The 18,588-nt window shown below is 51.0% G+C and overlaps 1 protein-coding gene across 1 annotated transcript in view; it reads left to right on the top strand.

The window, feature by feature from the left end:
* The first annotated feature begins 2,359 nt into the window (after nt 1-2,359).
* SPIRE2 (spire type actin nucleation factor 2) overlaps nt 2,360-18,588 on the top strand; it is a 45,449-nt gene continuing 29,220 nt past the window's right edge. The window contains 1 exon segment of the mRNA XM_044270177.1: nt 2,360-2,658. Coding sequence (XP_044126112.1) covers nt 2,436-2,658 — 223 coding nt within the window. The 5' untranslated portion in view covers nt 2,360-2,435.

Below are 18,588 nucleotides of genomic sequence, written 5' to 3' on the forward strand. Positions count from 1 at the left end.
GTACTGCAGCTCACACCTATGGCAACGCATGGAGGCATCTGACAGGAAGGGTATTCTGTTGTGTCCTCTCTATAGTGGTATACATCGTGCCTGTATACTCCGGCAGTATACGCTATATACACACCTGTATACTCCGGCAGTATACACTATATACACCCCTGTATGCTCCGGCAGTATACACTATAGACCCCCTGTATACTCCGGCAGTATACACTATAGACCCCCTGTATACTCCGGCAGTATACACTATAGACCCCCTGTATACTCCGGCAGTATACACTATAGACCCCCTGTATACACTATAGACCCCCTGTATACTCCGGCAGTATACACTATAGACCCCCTGTATACTCCGGCAGTATACACTATAGACCCCCTGTATACTCCGGCAGTATACACTATAGACCCCCTGTATACTCCGGCAGTATACACTATAGACCCCCTGTATACTCCGGCAGTATACACTATAGACCCCCTGTATACTCCGGCAGTATACACTATAGACCCCCTGTATACTCCGGCAGTATACACTATAGACCCCCTGTATACTCCGGCAGTATACACTATATACACCCCTGTATACTCCGGCATTATACACTATAGACCCCCTGTATACTCCGGTAGTATACACTATAGACCCCCTGTATACTCCGGCAGTATACACTATAGACCCCCTGTATACTCCGGCAGTATACACTATATACACCCCTGTATACTCCGGCAGTATACACTATAGACCCCCTGTATACTCCGGCAGTATACACTATATACACCCCTGTATACTCCAGCAGTATACACTATATACACCCCTGTATGCTCCAGCAGTATACACTATAGACCCCCTGTATACTCCGGCAGTATACACTATAGACCCCCTGTATACTCCGGCAGTATACACTACAGACCCCCCTGTATACTCCGGCAGTATACACTATAGACCCCCTGTATACCCCGGCAGTATACACTATAGACCCCCTGTATACCCCGGCAGTATACACTATAGACCCCCTGTATACTCCGGCAGTATACACTATATACACCCCTGTATGCTCCGGCAGTATACACTATAGACCCCCTGTATACTCCGGTAGTATACACTATAGACCCCCTGTATACTCCGGCAGTATACACTATATACACCCCTGTATACTCCGGCAGTATACACTATATACACCCCTGTATGCTCCGGCAGTATACACTATAGACCCCCTGTATACTCCGGCAGTATACACTATAGACCCCCTGTATACTCCGGCAGTATACACTATAGACCCCCCTGTATACCCCGGCAGTATACACTATATACACCCCTGTATACTCCGGCAGTATACACTATATACACTGTGCCGGCCATTCACTATTCTGAAATACCCCTGTATGCTCCGGCAGTATACACTATAGACCCCCCTGTATACACTATAGACCCCCTGTATACCCCGGCAGTATACACTATAGACCCCCCTGTATACTCCGGCAGTGTACCCTATAGACCCCCTGTATACCCCGGCAGTATACACTATAGACCCCCTGTATACACTATAGACCCCCTGTATACTCCGGCAGTATACACTATAGACCCCCTGTATACTCCGGCAGTATACACTATAGACCCCCTGTATACACTATAGACCCCCTGTATACTCCGGCAGTATACACTATAGACCCCCTGTATACTCCGGCAGTATACACTATAGACCCCCTGTATACCCCGGCAGTATACACTATATACACCCCTGTATACTCCGGCAGTATACACTATATACACCCCTGTATGCTCCGGCAGTATACACTATAGACCCCCCTGTATACACTATAGACCCCCTGTATACCCCGGCAGTATACACTATAGACCCCCCTGTATACTCCGGCAGTGTACCCTATAGACCCCCTGTATACCCCGGCAGTATACACTATAGACCCCCTGTATACACTATAGACCCCCTGTATACACTATAGACCCCCTGTATACTCCGGCAGTATACACTATAGACCCCCTGTATACACTATAGACCCCCTGTATACCCCGGCAGTATACACTATAGACCCCCTGTATACCCCGGCAGTATACACTATAGACCCCCTGTATACACTATAGACCCCCTGTATACCCCGGCAGTATACACTATAGACCCCCTGTATACACTATAGACCCCCTGTATACCCCGGCAGTATACACTATAGACCCCATGTATACACTATAGACCCCCTGTATACTCCGGCAGTATACACTATAGACCCCCTGTATACTCCGGCAGTATACACTATAGACCCCCTGTACACCCCGGCTCCTCTCCCCGGGCGCCGCCCGCTCCCTCCCCTCCCAGCTGATGACGGTGCCCGGTAGGAGGGCTCGCAGGAGGCGGCGCCTGCACATCCCTGCACCGGACTCCTGATGGAGAGCTGCCCGGTGCGCGCCCGGTGATGGAGCTGCCCGTATGGCCCAGGCTAAGAGCAGCGGCGGGGGGCGCGGGGAGCTGTCCCTGGCGGAGGTGCTGAAATCCTACGAGCAGCCCATCAATGAGGAGCAGGCGTGGGCCGTGTGCTACCAGTGTGCCCGGGGGCTGGCCGGCGGCTCCCCGCGGACCAGGATACGGGACCCGGCCTCCCTGCTGCTCCACCGGGACGGGACGGTCACCGTGGTGCCGGAGAGCCCCGCCGGTGAGTGACGGGAGCCTTGTCCCAAGAGCTGACAGTCTGATCACCAGACGTGTATAGACTGTATGCACAGGAGAGCTATATGTGTGTGTCTATGTATTATAGTACGTGCCCCAGACCCAGGGGTTCCTGGTAATATGTATTATAGGATTGCTGGGGGTCTGAGTGCTGGGGGCCCCCCGATCACATGTGATTGCTGGGGGTCTGACTGCTGGGGGCCCCCCGATCACATGTGATTGCTGGGGGTCTGACTGCTGGAGCCCTCCGATCACATGTGATTGCTGGGGGTCTGACTGCTGGGGGCCCCGATCACATGTGATTTCTGGGGTCTGACTGCTGGGGGCCCCCCGATCACATGTGACTGCTGGGGCCCTCCGATCACATGTGATTGCTGGGGGTCTGACTGCTGGGGCCCCCGATCACATGTGATTGCTGGGGGTCTGACTGCTGACCCCCCCCCATCACATGTGATTGCTGGGGGTCTGACTGCTGGAGCCCTCCGATCACATGTGATTGCTGGGGGTCTGACTGCTGGGGCCCTCCGATCACATGTGATTGCTGGGGGTCTGACTGCTAGGGGCCCCCTGATCACATGTGACTGCTGGAGCCCCCCCCATCACATGTGATTGCTGGGGGTCTGACTGCTGGGGCCCCCGATCACATGTGATTGCTGGGGGTCTGACTGCTGGGGGCCCCCCGATCACATGTGATTGCTGGGGGTCTAACTGCTGGGGGCCCCCCCGATCACATGTGATTGCTGGGGGTCTGACTGCTGGAGCCCTCCGATCACATGTGATTGCTGGGGGTCTGACTGCTGGGGCCCTCCGATCACATGTGATTGCTGGGGGTCTGACTGCTGGGGGCCCCCTGATCACATGTGACTGCTGGAGCCCCCCCCCCCATCACATGTGATTGCTGGGGGTCTGACTGCTGGGGCCCCCGATCACATGTGATTGCTGGGGGTCTGACTGCTGGACCCCTCCTCACATGTGATTGCTGGGGGTCTGACTGCTGGAGCCCTCCGATCACATGTGATTGCTGGGGGTCTGACTGCTGGGGCCCTCCGATCACATGTGATTGCTGGGGGTCTGACTGCTGGGGCTCTCCGATCACATGTGATTGCTGGGGGTCTGACTGCTGGAGCCCTCCGATCACATGTGATTGCTGGGGGTCTGACTGCTGGAGCCCTCCGATCACATGTGATTGCTGGGGGTCTGACTGCTGGAGCCCTCCGATCACATGTGATTGCTGGGGGTCTGACTGCTGGGGCCCTCCGATCACATGTGATTGCTGGGGGTCTGACTGCTGGACCCCTCCGATCACATGTGATTGCTGGGGGTCTGACTGCTGGGGCCCTCCGATCACATGTGATTGCTGGGGGTCTGACTGCTGGAGCCCTCCGATCACATGTGATTGCTGGGGGTCTGACTGCTGGGGCCCTCCTCACATGTGATTGCTGGGGGTCTGACTGCTGGAGCCCTCCGATCACATGTGATTGCTGGGGGTCTGACAGCTGGAGCCCTCCGATCACATGTGATTGCTGGGGGTCTGACTGCTGGAGCCCTCCGATCACATGTGATTGCTGGGGGTCTGACAGCTGGGGCCCCCTGATCACATGTGACTGCTGGAGCCCCCCCCCCCCCCCCGATCACATGTGATTGCTGGGGGTCTGACTGCTGGAGCCCTCCGATCACATGTGATTGCTGGGGCCCCCGATCACATGTGATTGCTGGGGTCTGGCTGCTGGAGCCCTCCGATCACATGTGATTGCTGGGGGTCTGACAGCTGGAGCCCCCCGATCACATGTGATTGCGGGGTCTGACTGCTGGAGCCCTCCGATCACATGTGATTGCTGGGGTCTGACTGCTGGGGCCCCCGATCACATGTGACTGCTGGGGGTCTGACTGCTGGGGGCCTCCGATCACATGTGATTGCTGGGGTCTGACTGCTGGAGCCCTCCGATCACATGTGATTGCTGGGGGTCTGACTGCTGGGGCCCTCCTCACATGTGATTGCTGGGGGTCTGACTGCTGGAGCCCTCCGATCACATGTGATTGCTGGGGGTCTGACAGCTGGAGCCCTCCGATCACATGTGATTGCTGGGGGTCTGACTGCTGGAGCCCTCCGATCACATGTGATTGCTGGGGGTCTGACAGCTGGGGCCCCCTGATCACATGTGACTGCTGGAGCCCCCCCCCCCCCCCGATCACATGTGATTGCTGGGGGTCTGACTGCTGGAGCCCTCCGATCACATGTGATTGCTGGGGTCTGACTGCTGGGGCCCCCGATCACATGTGACTGCTGGGGGTCTGACTGCTGGGGCCCTCCGATCACATGTGATTGCTGGGGCCCCCGATCACATGTGATTGCTGGGGTCTGGCTGCTGGAGCCCTCCGATCACATGTGATTGCTGGGGGTCTGACAGCTGGAGCCCCCCGATCACATGTGATTGCTGGGGTCTGACTGCTGGAGCCCTCCGATCACATGTGATTGCTGGGGTCTGACTGCTGGGGCCCCCGATCACATGTGACTGCTGGGGGTCTGACTGCTGGGGGCCTCCGATCACATGTGATTGCTGGGGTCTGACTGCTGGACCCCTCCGATCACATGTGATTGCTGGGGGTCTGACTGCTGGGGCCCTCTGATCACATGTGATTGCTGGGGTCTGACTGCTGGGGCCCCCGATCACATGTGACTGCTGGGGGTCTGACTGCTGGAGCCCCCCGATCACATGTGATTGCTGGGGGTCTGACTGCTGGGGCCCCCGATCACATGTGACTGCTGGGGCCCCCGATCACATGTGACTGCTGGGGGTCTGACTGCTGGACCCCCTTCGATCACATGCCCAGGGGTTCCCGAGTCCTTTGTGACCACCCCTTTATTCACTTGTCAGAGTGCCCAGTAAAAAGGAGAGACCCCCATTTCTGGTAAACAGTAATTTCCCACTAGTGACAGCAGAGCACACTCACTACTCTTTTCACTCTAGACCCAGCAGAGCACACTCACTACACTTTCCCCACTAGGACCAGCAGAGCACACTCACTACACTTTCCCCACTAGGACCAGCAGAGCACACTCACTACACTTTTCCCACTAGGACCAGCAGAGCACACTCACTACTCTTCCCACTAGGACCAGCAGAGCACACTCACTACTCTTCCCACTAGGACCAGCAGAGCACACTCACTACTCTTCCCACTAGGACCAGCAGAGCACGCTCACTACTCTTCCCACTAGGACCAGCAGAGCACACTCACTACACTTTTCCCACTAGGGCCAGCAGAGCACACTCACTACACTTTTCCCACTAGGACCAGCAGAGCACACTCACTACTCTTCCCACTAGGACCAGCAGAGCACACTCACTACTCTTCCCACTAGGACCAGCAGAGCACACTCTCTACTCTTCCCACTAGGACCAGCAGAGCACACTCACTACACTTTTCCCACTAGGACCAGCAGAGCACACTCACTACTCTTCCCACTAGGGCCAGCAGAGCACACTCACTACACTTTCCCCACTAGGACCAGCAGAGCACACTCACTACACTTTCCCCACTAGGACCAGCAGAGCACACTCACTACTCTTCCCACTAGGACCAGCAGAGCACACTCACTACACTTTCCCCACTAGGACCAGCAGAGCATGCTCACTACTCTTCCCACTAGGACCAGCAGAGCACACTCACTACTCTTCCCACTAGGACCAGCAGAGCACACTCACTACACTTTTCCCACTAGGACCAGCAGAGCACTACACTTTTCACCTCTGGTCACAGCAAAGCATGCTCACTACTATTTTTCCACTAGGACCATCATACTATGCATTCTTTTCCCACTAGTCACTGCAGACTATGCTCACTACTCTTTTGCCCTGTAGTCACTGCAGAGCATGCTCACTACTCTTTTGCCCTGTAGTCACTGCAGAGCACGCTCACTACTCTTTTGCCCTGTAGTCACTGCAGAGCATGCTCACTACTCTTTTGCCCTGTAGTCACTGCAGAGCACGCTCACTACTCTTTTGCCCTGTAGTCACTGCAGAGCACGCTCACTACTCTTTTGCCCTGTAGTCACTGCAGAGCACGCTCACTACTCTTTTGCCCTGTAGTCACTGCAGAGCATGCTCACTACTCTTTTGCCCTGTAGTCACAGCAGAGCATGCTCACTACTCTTTTGCCCTGTAGTCACTGCAGAGCACGCTCACTACTCTTTTGCCCTGTAGTCACTGCAGAGCATGCTCACTACTCTTTTGCCCTGTAGTCACTGCAGAGCATGCTCACTACTCTTTTGCCCTGTAGTCACTGCAGAGCATGCTCACTACTCTTTTGCCCTGTAGTCACTGCAGAGCATGCTCACTACTCTTTTGCCCTGTAGTCACTGCAGAGCATGCTCACTACTCTTTTGCCCTGTAGTCACTGCAGAGCACGCTCACTACTCTTTTGCCCTGTAGTCACTGCAGAGCATGCTCACTACTCTTTTGCCCTGTAGTCACTGCAGAGCATGCTCACTACTCTTTTGCCCTGTAGTCACTGCAGAGCATGCTCACTACTCTTTTGCCCTGTAGTCACTGCAGAGCATGCTCACTACTCTTTTGCCCTGTAGTCACTGCAGAGCATGCTCACTACACCTTTCTCACTAGGACTAGTAAAAGCATCTTCACTGCACCTATCCATCAGGACCACTAAGCTTCGGGCTCCTGATGAAATCCACCAGGTCATGCATTGATGTACAGATCACCAATGACAGCGCCCTCTGTGGGGCAGCTGATGTCTGTGCACGTCTATGCTGTAGTAACAGTCAGCGAGGACGGTGGAGCAGTGGGCGGGATGCTGAGAGTAGTAATAGTGCAGTGATAGAGATTCTGGAAAGAAAGAGCCCGAGAGACCGTCAGGACATGTATGTTTATGCCGATGTAGCAGAGCTCAGTTTGTCTCATAATGCAAAGTGTTATCTGTGGGTTTTACATGGGACTGCAGGAAACCTATCTGAATGTAGAGAGATATTGCAATATATCCTCCTGCAGTTAATAACCAGTTCAGCTCTGCTACATTTGTAGGCATGTTTTCCGATGGCAGGTTGGCTACTGGGGTGTGTTTTCAGTGTCTGGGACCCCAAAATGTCCAGTTTTCCTGCAGCGCCGCCACAGGGCACGCAAATAATTACACACTTCCCATTAAAGCCTATGGGGGGCCTGTGTAAGACATGGACGTGTTGGGTCCCCCCTGAGAGAGGGATGCCCTTTGTAGCCGTGTCAATTTCAACTCTGCTACATCTGATTGCATGGCAGTGAGCGCTGTAATGCTACAAGTTAGGCAACTCTCCGTGCATGCTGATACTTGTAGTTCCACAAAGGTTATAAGTAGTCAGGCTCCATTTATATTTACTACAGGGGGTCTCTGCTCCGCCACTATGACACGTCCTGTAATTCCCCTTTAAATCCTGCACTGCTGCTGTTCCCTATATGCGTAGAGCGGTACGGCATTAACCCCTCTTTGCCTGGAGATGTTGCTTTTGTAATGAGGTGAATGACTCCCGCCATATAAGCCTTAGGCAATCGATGGCGGTATTACGTTACTGCAGTGTAGGAATGCCTGGTAACCCTGCCGTCGGGGGGGGATATCCAGTTACCGGACAAATCTCTGGCGGTGACCCTGCACCTCGTTATTTGTGGGTGAGAACGGGTGCCAGGATCACGGCTCTGCACCTGCCCATTGTTTACAGCCTGCACCATGCAGCAGCCGCCGGCTTCACCCCCCCCCACCCCACTGCAACGAGCGCATCAGCAGTAAACCAAAGACAGATGTGCGCCACGCTGTGCAGAGGGCGACCGTCACCGAACGAGCCCTCAACCTGTCATTTACGCCAGTGCAGATCGTAGCTGAAGGCGTTCCCCGGGCATTCAGCGCAGTCGGGGAATAGCCGGCCATGTCAGGAGAGGCTAGGAAAGATTGAATCCGGAGTTTTACCTGTTTTATGTAAATAATGCATTAAAAATCCCCGAAGCCTGAGAGGGCGGAGCATGACATAGGAGTGGATGTGTCATGCCCCGCCCCCTAAGGCACTGCGCCGGGCGAAACACAGTATCAGTGGTCCCGTAATCATTATGCTATGAGACGTTCTGCAACTTTCCAAAATGCTTTATGTTTTGATCCATTGCCTCTTTCAATATCTCTGCTTGCTGTCAGTGAATGAGAACGTCGTTCAGAGCATTTTTTTTCTTCGAGAGTTTGCTGCCACTGCATTCATTGTGTGAGGTAGACAGCCTTAAAGGGGTATTCCAGTTATTTCGAGTTATTCCCTATCCGTAGGACAGGGGTAACTATTAGAGCTGGGACCCCCCCCCCCCCCCCGCACTGATCTTGAGAATGGGGGTCTCCCCTGAAATGAATGGAGCTGCAGGTTGAGCATGTGCCGAGCCGCTCCATTCATTCTCTATAGAAGTGCAGGGAGCAGCGCTGGACCTGGCAGTCCCACAGGGGCTCACCCTGCAGCTCCATTCATTTCGGGGCCCCCTGACCTACCGTAGGACCACACTAGTAGTTATCCCCCATCTGTGGGAAGGAATAACTTTAGGTAGCCCATGAAGCCTTCCCTGATACATTGTACCAAACTGTCAGAAGTGAAGGCAGATATGCCCTTCTAAAACCTCTCAGTATTAGGGCTCATGCACACGACCGTATGTATTTTGCGGTCTGCAAAACACGGATTCGCAAAAACAAGAATTACATCGGTGTGACATGCACGTTGCAGCCCTTTTTTTTTGGCGGATCCACAAAACGGACAAGAATAGGACATGTTCTATTTTTTTGTGGAACGGACATGCGGAAATACGGACACAGAATGCACACAGTCATTTCCGTTTTTTTTTTTTTTTGCAAGCCCCATTGAAATGAGCCTGTACGGGCCTGTAAAAAAAAAAACAACGGAATGGAAGTGGAAGAAACATATGTTTTTTGCATATGAGCCTTTAGGTTTGTCAAGCCTCTGGTTGTAAACGAGAATGTTTTCATTCACTGACAGCAAGCAGAATCCTTGAACGTGCTGATGAATTTCCACATATTGTAGAACTGTTTGTTCCAAGTCCTAGCGCGGACTGCTTCTCGCCCTTTGGCAGAGATCCCCAAGTTTTTGTTGCTTGGATGATTTTGTGGTACCGTAGTAGTCCCGGGTAACGCGCAGGGTATCCTGCAGGTGTGAACGTGCTCTGAAAGGTGGAAAAGCTGATGGCTGTGAACCGCCGCAGTCACATTAAAGTCAACGCAGCCTAGTATTGAAAACAGTAGGAGGCGGAGTCCGCGCGGCCGCTGGCGACTTGGTGCAGAATCCGCACCCAATTCCTTTGTCAAAAGATGCCGTGTGAGTGGGACGTGTCCCCGGGGGCCCCGATCAGCATTAGGGCTGGGACTACACTGTGATCACAGTGTAGCGGTGAAAGTGGTTGGGGGCGTCATACGACAGTCACCAGAAAATCAGCAGGTTTGTATTTCTTGCAACCGTCATGTTGCGGTGGAGTCATCAGTGGCGATGCCGCGGTGTTACATTGTGATCTTTGTCCGTGCTATGTGCGTTGCAACCCAGTTCACTTTAATCAGTTGCGATGCCGCCGCTGCGCTGCACTGTGATCTTTGGACGCGTGTTGCGACACCATTCACTTTCATCCCGTTGCAATGCTGCAGCGTTACATTCTGCAATATTTGTCGCCACCCCATTCAATTTCATCACTTGCGATACTGCTGCGCTGTGATCTTTGGCCGAGGTATGTGCGTTGCGACCGCATTCGCTTTCATCCGTTGCGATGCTAAAGCATTACATTGCGATTTTTACCTGTGCAATGACCCAATTCACTTTCGTCCATCGTGATGCTGCAGGAGTGCGGTCTCTGGTGTGTAATGTGCGTTGCGACCCCATTCACTTATCAGTTGCGATGCTGCAGCACTACATTGTGATCTTTGCCTGTGTGATGTAACCCCCATGCACTTTCATCCGTTGCGATGCTGAAGCATTACATTGTGATTTTTAGCTGTGCGATGTGCGTTGCGACCCCAGTGCTATACTGTGATATTTGCACCATTCACTTTCATCCGTTGCGATGCTGCAGCGCTACATTGTGATATTTGGCCGTGTAATGTGCTTCTCGTGCCGCATTGTGATCTTTGACTATGCGACATGCGTCACGACCCCAATCACCTTAATGAGTTGCGACCAACATTGCAATGTCGTCCTAGCCTTGCGACCAAAATTCGGATTTAGGATTTTTTGCAATAGTTGTATTGACGCGGCTTAAGGTCCCGGGTCAGAACAGAACCAAATCGACCATCGTTAGAGGTGATGTCGCAGTGCGTCATGGGACACGTATCGCCCAGTAGCCCTAGCTTTAGGACCGGTGCCTGAAACCCACGACACTGGGCGGCACCTTTCACGGCAGCGATGACATCAGAGCGGTCATGTCTATAAATACTGTACATTACTGGAATACCAGTCCTCAGAATGAACCTCACACCCTAGCGCAGAATACAGAAGCTTCACATTTCCGGCATACGGTTTTCTTCTTTTCTGTTGTGTGCGGAGTGACGGGCCGTAGCGGTTGTCGCACACCGCGCTAAATGCATTTGGGAAATACAATCTCCAGTGCAATGCATTAGGCAAGACATTCAGTAAAAATCAGATGCTATAAATGGTGGCAGTGTCTATAAATACGTGCACCCTCTGCTAATGCGCTCAGCATAGACTCCTTAAAGGGGTTTGTGGGAGAAACAGCACCACTCTTGTCCATAGGCCGTGTCGGGTAGTGCAGCATAACCACACAGCTCATGGACAAGTGCTGTGCGCAGGATTTTAATATTGATGGGGGTCCGACACCCTACCGATCAGCTGTTTGAGAGTAGTTCTGGTGTCGGAACTGCACAGCGCCCTCCATTGTGTAGTGGTCGGAGTTGGTAAGTGCAGCGCTGCAGTAACCAGCTCCGTCCACTATACGATGGAGGGCGCTGTGTGGTTCAGACACCAGAGCTACTGCAGAACAGCTGTACGGTGGGGGTGGGGGTGTGGGGTGTCGGACCCCTGCCAGTCAGATACTGATGGTCAAGGTCTACGGGACACAGTATCCCTGAAGATGGGAGCACAGTGTTCTGCATCATCTGCCTCCCAGGTGAACTGTAATAAGAAGATAATAGGCGGATCATTTCCTCTCAGCGGGATTCATCCTTTTCTCCTGACTCGCACATTATTTCGGCGCTGAGTTAGCAGAGGGCTGCACATAACTTCTGTCCCGGCTCCCACCATCTCTATCAGTGTATATATATATATATATATATATATGTACGTAGATTGAGCTCTATGGAGCATCGGGCCTGTTCTCATTACCGGGGGACATTCCGGTCATTTACGGTTTTACGAAGCTGCTGTGACCCCGTTTTGATGCAAGGGATTGGACTGGGAGCTGATGCTGGGAGCAGAGTATCCACCCATTAACCCCTATACGGGGATCTGGACTTCGACGCATTGAACCCCGAGGTCTCAACTGTAGGAGTAGTCTCTGTTAGCAGCAGCAGCAGCCGGTGTGATGCTAGGAAATAACACCAGGACATGGTATAAATGCGGTAGACCGTAGTCGTAGTCAGGCGGGCTGAGGGTGACCAGGAGGCGGTGAAGACGAGCAGCAGGCAGGTTGCGAGGTCAAAGGACGAGAAGCCAGGAATACAGTCCGGCAGGGTGCAATGAACAGAATGACACTGTTGCTCAGGCACGGGATGCCGGAGGGGGGCGGAGGGCCCTGGGTTAGCTGAACATTGGCTGATCCAAGTGGACCATGGCCCAATACAGCATGCCAGGCAGACAAGGTGGCACAGGAGGGATGCGCTGAGTATGGGACAGAGGGTGGCAGAGGAGAGAAGGGCAGGGGAGCTGGTATGACAACTCTGTTATAGGTTGATGCTGAATCATGGCTGCACATGGGTAGATTGGCAATGCAAGAGAGACATAGTGCGTGTGTTTCCTGCATTTTTCTACCTACGGTTCAGTTGGAGACATAATATAATCATAAGCTGGCCCTGGAAATGCAGGGGAGACAGAGCCAATGCATTCCCTGAAGAACGACCTACGCTTTTCTGTCTTTTCCTATGGCGGCAGACGGATCCTCTGTTGTCTGAGCGGAGTCGCACCCGTCTCGGTTACTGGAGTAGTTGTATGCTCCATAGCCTCCTAAGTGTAGGCGCTGAGATGCCAGAGCTCATATTTCCAGTTCTGCCAACAGAAAGTGTCGCTGACATACAGAAGGATGGTGCAATAGAAACTGCACGATCCGTAATTATCCTGAACGCATCAGAGGAAGACTCCATCAGGACCAGAAATCCCCCTGTGACTCCTGACAATCTAAAATCAGTTTTCTACCTCCCTTCTCATGATACACAACAAACACCAGCAGTATCCCACTACAGAATGTGCAGTTTTTGTTGTGTAATGTTAATTAATATGTTAATGGCTTGTAATGTACCAGCATCTCTCTGTATGGATTAGTCAGGGTTAATAATCCTGACTCTGCCCCTGTAGTAAGCTAGGTGTTGGACTTAGGTCCGCCCCTAGTTCAGTTGGTAGTGTGCTAGTGGAGGAAGTGAGGAGAGGCTCCATGTGCTCACTCCACTAGGCCTGAGTTCCAGAGAATCTCTGTCTCTGAGGATATTTGCATGAAGCAAGCCCTCTCTAGTCCAGGAAAAGAGAAAGGAGAGAACTATAATGTCCAGAATCTGCATGGCCGAGCACTGGAGTCAGTCAGTAAGGTATTGGCTGTTTAAGGCTGATGGAGACTTTACTGCAGTGAGACGGACATTGCTAAGACACCTCACACTCGGACACGGTCTGGCCCACCGTATTGTAATCCCGTGCCCCTCAGCCTGGGAATTACAGCCAGAATAATATTGCTAGATTCTGCAGAGAGAGACGTTGGAGAGATAGAGGGAAGGAGTACTACAATCCCCATCCTAGTCTGTATCCATACATTGCTATCTGGGAAGATTTGCACTGAGAATTGATTGGAATGATGTTTTGATATTGTTGAATGTACTACAACTCCAATTCTGCACTTAAGTAAAGAGTTGTTTATCTTCTACAACTGGCTTGGTTACTGACTCCGCCATACGCCGGCTACAGCACCTACATCTCCGGCCTTAACACCAAGGGCACCCCAACTACCATCAGACAGGGTGTGCCGCGAGGGAAGAAAAGGTGCGTTCTCCTATCACTGCCCTGGCCCTAGGGAGCATCGGCGTGAGGATTGCCGCTGTGAATGCTTATTGCATGCCACTACCACTCCCATCCACTGCTCCTCCGGGGGTTGCATCAGTTGTCATACCCAGGTGTCACGGACGTTCCCGCGACAGGTGGCAGGAGATCGGTGAGACTGGCAACATGTGGTTTGATCTGACATGTTTTCTGTTTGGATCAAATGACGTCTGTGTTGTTTCTGGTGCTTGGTACACCTTCTTTACCCAGGTATGGCTATTAGGGTCATTTAACCTTCTCTATTTATTGTTGCTTCTCCCACTCCTGTTCGTCCTTCCTTTTGGAGGAGAAGGTTGTCTCAGTCCTGACATTAGTACCAGGGTCCTATAGGGTGAGTTAGGCCACGTATGCACTCACCTACCTCTGGGGTCTGTTCATACTGGTAGTCAGGACTTTGATTAGGGTTTTCACTAGGAGGTGTCCATCTCCTTTCCCTAGTTTCCAGGCCTTATTCCCTCGCCCCTTTCCCTCCTATGTTCCGTGTGGTGTTTCCCTCCCACACCCAGAGAGGCTGAAGGACACTTTGGCCTTTCATGAGAATCCTGAGTCTCTGGAGGCTGCTATGTCTCTTGCAGTACGCATTGATAGACGCCTGAGAGAGAGAGATCTAGGGGTCCTCACTCTCAGGACGTGCTATCACATAATGTATCGTCTTTCTCTGACACTTTGGGTGAAGCTACTCTTGGGTTTATGTCTGGGGACGAACCCATGCAATTAGGGGGAGCTACTCCTGGATCCGCTTTTAAGTGTCTTTGACTGGTAGTGCCTGATTTCTCCTGACTGCTGAGGTGGCGCTAAAGTCCAAGACTGTAGGGATTGAGGTGTTTATCGACAGCGGGGCTGGGGTGAACCTGATTGATGCTCCGTTCGTCCGTATGCACGGGTTGTCACCGAGTGAGTTACATTAGAGAAAACCATTTCTGTTTTTGCTATTGATTCTGCACCTCTAACTCCGAAGTGTTTATCTCAAGTGGTGCATGATATTATATTAAGAGTGGGTGCCTTTCATCAGGAATTTATCTTGTGTTTTGTGTTGGAGGGTCTCCCTGCTCTGGTGGTTCTGGGTTTACCGTGGTTAAGAAAGCACAATCCAACTATTGATTGGTAAACTAGACAGATTCTGGATTGGGGTGATTATTGCATTGACAATTGTCTGAATATATATTTTTGTGCTTTAACTACTAAGACATTACCCTCTTTTATATCTGATTTCGCCGATGTATTTTCTGAGCGTGGATGTTAGGATTTACCTCCACATCGGGAATATGATTGTCCTATCAACCTTATTCCCGGAGCTAAATTGCCCAAATCTAGGTTAGATAACCTTTCTGGACCCGAAAGAACAGCATGAGAGAGTATATTACTGAGATAAGACCTTCCAAGTCTCGAGTGGCAGCAGGGTTTTTCTTTGTTAAAAAAAAAGGACGGAGGTCTTCGGCCATGTCCTGGATTTCCGTGAGCTCAATCGGATTACTGTCTGTGATCCTTACCCTCTTCCTTTGATTCCTGATTTGTTCAACCAGATTGTTGGTGCCAAAGTGGTCTCCAAGTTGGACTTAAGGGGGGCATATAATCTGGTTAGGATCAAGGAAGGGGATAAATGGAAGACGGCTTTTAATACTCCTGAGGGGCACTTTGAGAACCTAGTCATGCCTTTTGGGTTGACTAATGCTCCTGCGGTTTTCCAGCATTTTGTGAATGACATTTTTCATCACCTTGAGGGGAGGTTTGTAGTCGTGTATTTGGATGACATTCTAATTTATTCTCCAGACGTGGAGATACATCAGGATCACGTTAGACAGGTGTTACAGATCCTAAGAGATAATAAATTACGCAAAATTAGAGAAGTGTGTTTTTGCTGTACATGAGGTGCAGTTTTTGGACTACCAGCTGTCATCTTCAGGTTTTTGAATGGATGTCGGCCTGTAGTATCTGTGCACGCGCTAAATTGACACATACTCAACCTTCCGGATCTCTACTTCTGTTGCCCATACCGTCCAGACCATGGACTCACTTGTCTATTGATTTTATTACTGACCTGCCTAATTCGTTTGAAAAGACAGTTATTCTGGTGGTAGTTGATCGTTTTAGTAAAATGGTGCACTTTATAGTATTGCTGGGCCTACCTAATGCTAAAAGACTTGCACAAGTGTTTGCTGACAACATTGTGAAACTCCATGACATTCCCTCTGACGTGGTCTCGAATCGTGGGACTCAGTTTGTGTCCAGATTCTGGAAAGCGTTCTGTACTTGGCTGGGGATACAACTGTCTTTTTCTTCTGCTTTTCATCATCAGTCAAACGGACAGACGGAGCGCACTAATCAGAGTCTAGAGACTTACTTGAGATGTTTTGTCTCTGAGAATCAGGAGGAATGGTCCTCGTTTTTGTCTTTGACAGAGTTTACCATAAACAATCGTAGACAGGAGACCACTGGTAAGTTGCCGTTTTTTGTGGCATAATTTGGCACATTCTCTGGTTCGGATACTTCCGGTATCCTTAAGGAAGAACGTTTTTCATCATCATTGTCTTTTATATGGCTGAAAATTCAAAATAACTTGATGAATATGGGTAACAAGCATAAACATGTGGCTGACAGGAAAGATATGAAAGGTCCGGACCTAAGAGTGGGTAATTTTGTGTGGCTCTCCACAAGAAATATTAAGTTGAAGGTTCCTTCTTGGAAAGTGGGTCCAAGATTTATTGGTCCATATAAGATCACTGCCATCATTAATCCTGTAGCTTTTCGTCTTGAACTCCCTCAGGCCCTGAAAATTCATAATGTGTTTCACAAATCTTTGTTGAAGAAATATGTTGAACCTTTGGAGTCGTCTTCCTTGCCACCCGCTCCTGTCATGGCGGATGGCAGTTTGGAATTCCAGATCGCCAAGATTATTGACTCTCGAGTTCTCCATAGATCTCTTCAGTATCTTATTCACTGGAAGGGTTATGGACCAGAGGAGAGGATGTGGGTACCGGAATCTGACGTGTATGCCAGTCGTTTGGTGAAAGCCTTTTAAAGGTCTCATCCAGATAAGGTTGGTCCTGGGTGCCCGGAGGTCACCCATAGAAGGGGGGGTACTGTCACGGACGTTCCTGCGACATGTGGCAGGAGATCGGTTAGATTGGCAACATGTAGTTTGATCTGACATGTTTTCCGTTTGGATCAAATGACGTCTGTGGTGTTTCTTCTCTCCCCAGGTGTGGCTCTTATGGTCATTTAATCTTCTCTATTTATTGTTGTTTCTCCCACTATGCTATGCGGTTTATAGATTCTGTTGGAGTTGTGGATTGCTGGTGTGTCGATCACGGCTGAGTTCCTGGTGCTGCCATAGCCACTTGAAGTTAAAGAGAGTCTTTCACCTAATCTGAGCGTTTTAGACCGCTCAGATCAGGTTATAGACTCTTTAATCCTCATTACGATCATACCTTTCTCTTATGTGTCCCTCGCCCAGATAATGAAAATAACACTTTTTAAACTTATGCAAATTACCTTCTGAAGGTGCCCAGGGGCGGCGTTACTGGGCGATGTGCCCAGAAAAACACACCTCCAGCCGGCGGACGTCACGAGCGGCACCAGAGGACGGCGGGCTGGGAACTGGCCCGCACCTGCGCACTGCTCTGCCCATTATGGGCAGATGAACAGCTTTTCATATTGCGCATGCGCCGGCCAACTAAAGACAGCCGGCCGGCGCATGCGCAATATGAAGATGTTCCTCTGCCCATAATGGGCAGAGCAGTGCGCAGGTGCGGGCCAGTTCCCAGCCCGCCGTCCTCTGGTGCCGCTCGTGACGTCCGCCGGCTGGAGGTGTGTTTTTCTGGGCACATCGCCCAGTAACGCCGCCCCTGGGCACCTTCAGAAGGTAATTTGCATAAGTTTAAAAAGTGTTATTTTCATTATCTGGGCGAGGGACACATAAGAGAAAGGTATGATCGTAATGAGGGTTAAAGAGTCTATAACCTGATCTGAGCGGTCTAAAACGCTCAGATTAGGTGAAAGACTCCCTTTAAGTGTTTTCTTTCCCTTTTGTATTTTGTTTGGGTTATTTTGTGTGTTGCATGTCCCTGTCATTTGTATTAAGGCCTGAGGGAGACTCCTGTTCGTCCTTCCTTTTGGAGGAGAAGGTTGTCTCAGTCCTGACATTAGTACCAGGGTTCTATAGGGTGAGTTAGGACACTAGGTATTCCAGTGTATGAACTCACCTACCTCTGGGGTCTGTTCATACTGGTAGTTAGTCAGGACTTTGATTAAGGTTTTACTAGGAGTTGTCCATCTCCTTTCCCTAGTTTCCAGGCCTTATTACCTCACCCCTTTCCCTCCTATGTTCGTTGTGGTGTTTCCCTCCCACACCTGAATGTGACACCAGGCCATGGTACCTGACTTTGTAGGAACCCTGTTAAGCAGACCTTGCACATTAGATGTGTATCAGTGGAACTCATTAATGTCTGCAAGACCGGCAATCAGCTAAGGAGTATGGGGGCCTCCTTTCCTCCGATAGCAGATGTTGGGGAAGATAATGATCAAGCAGTTGGATTTCAACATGTCTGATACTTTTGTTCTCAGGGAGATTTCCTTATCCCAATTCAGAACATATGCACACTTGCCAAAGCCTGTTATGTGTGTATTGTGTATGGGCCAGTCTTACAGATTTTGGGT

This window comes from Bufo gargarizans, chromosome 10 (assembly GCF_014858855.1).
Source record: "Bufo gargarizans isolate SCDJY-AF-19 chromosome 10, ASM1485885v1, whole genome shotgun sequence".
NCBI classification, from domain to species: Eukaryota; Metazoa; Chordata; class Amphibia; order Anura; family Bufonidae; genus Bufo; species Bufo gargarizans.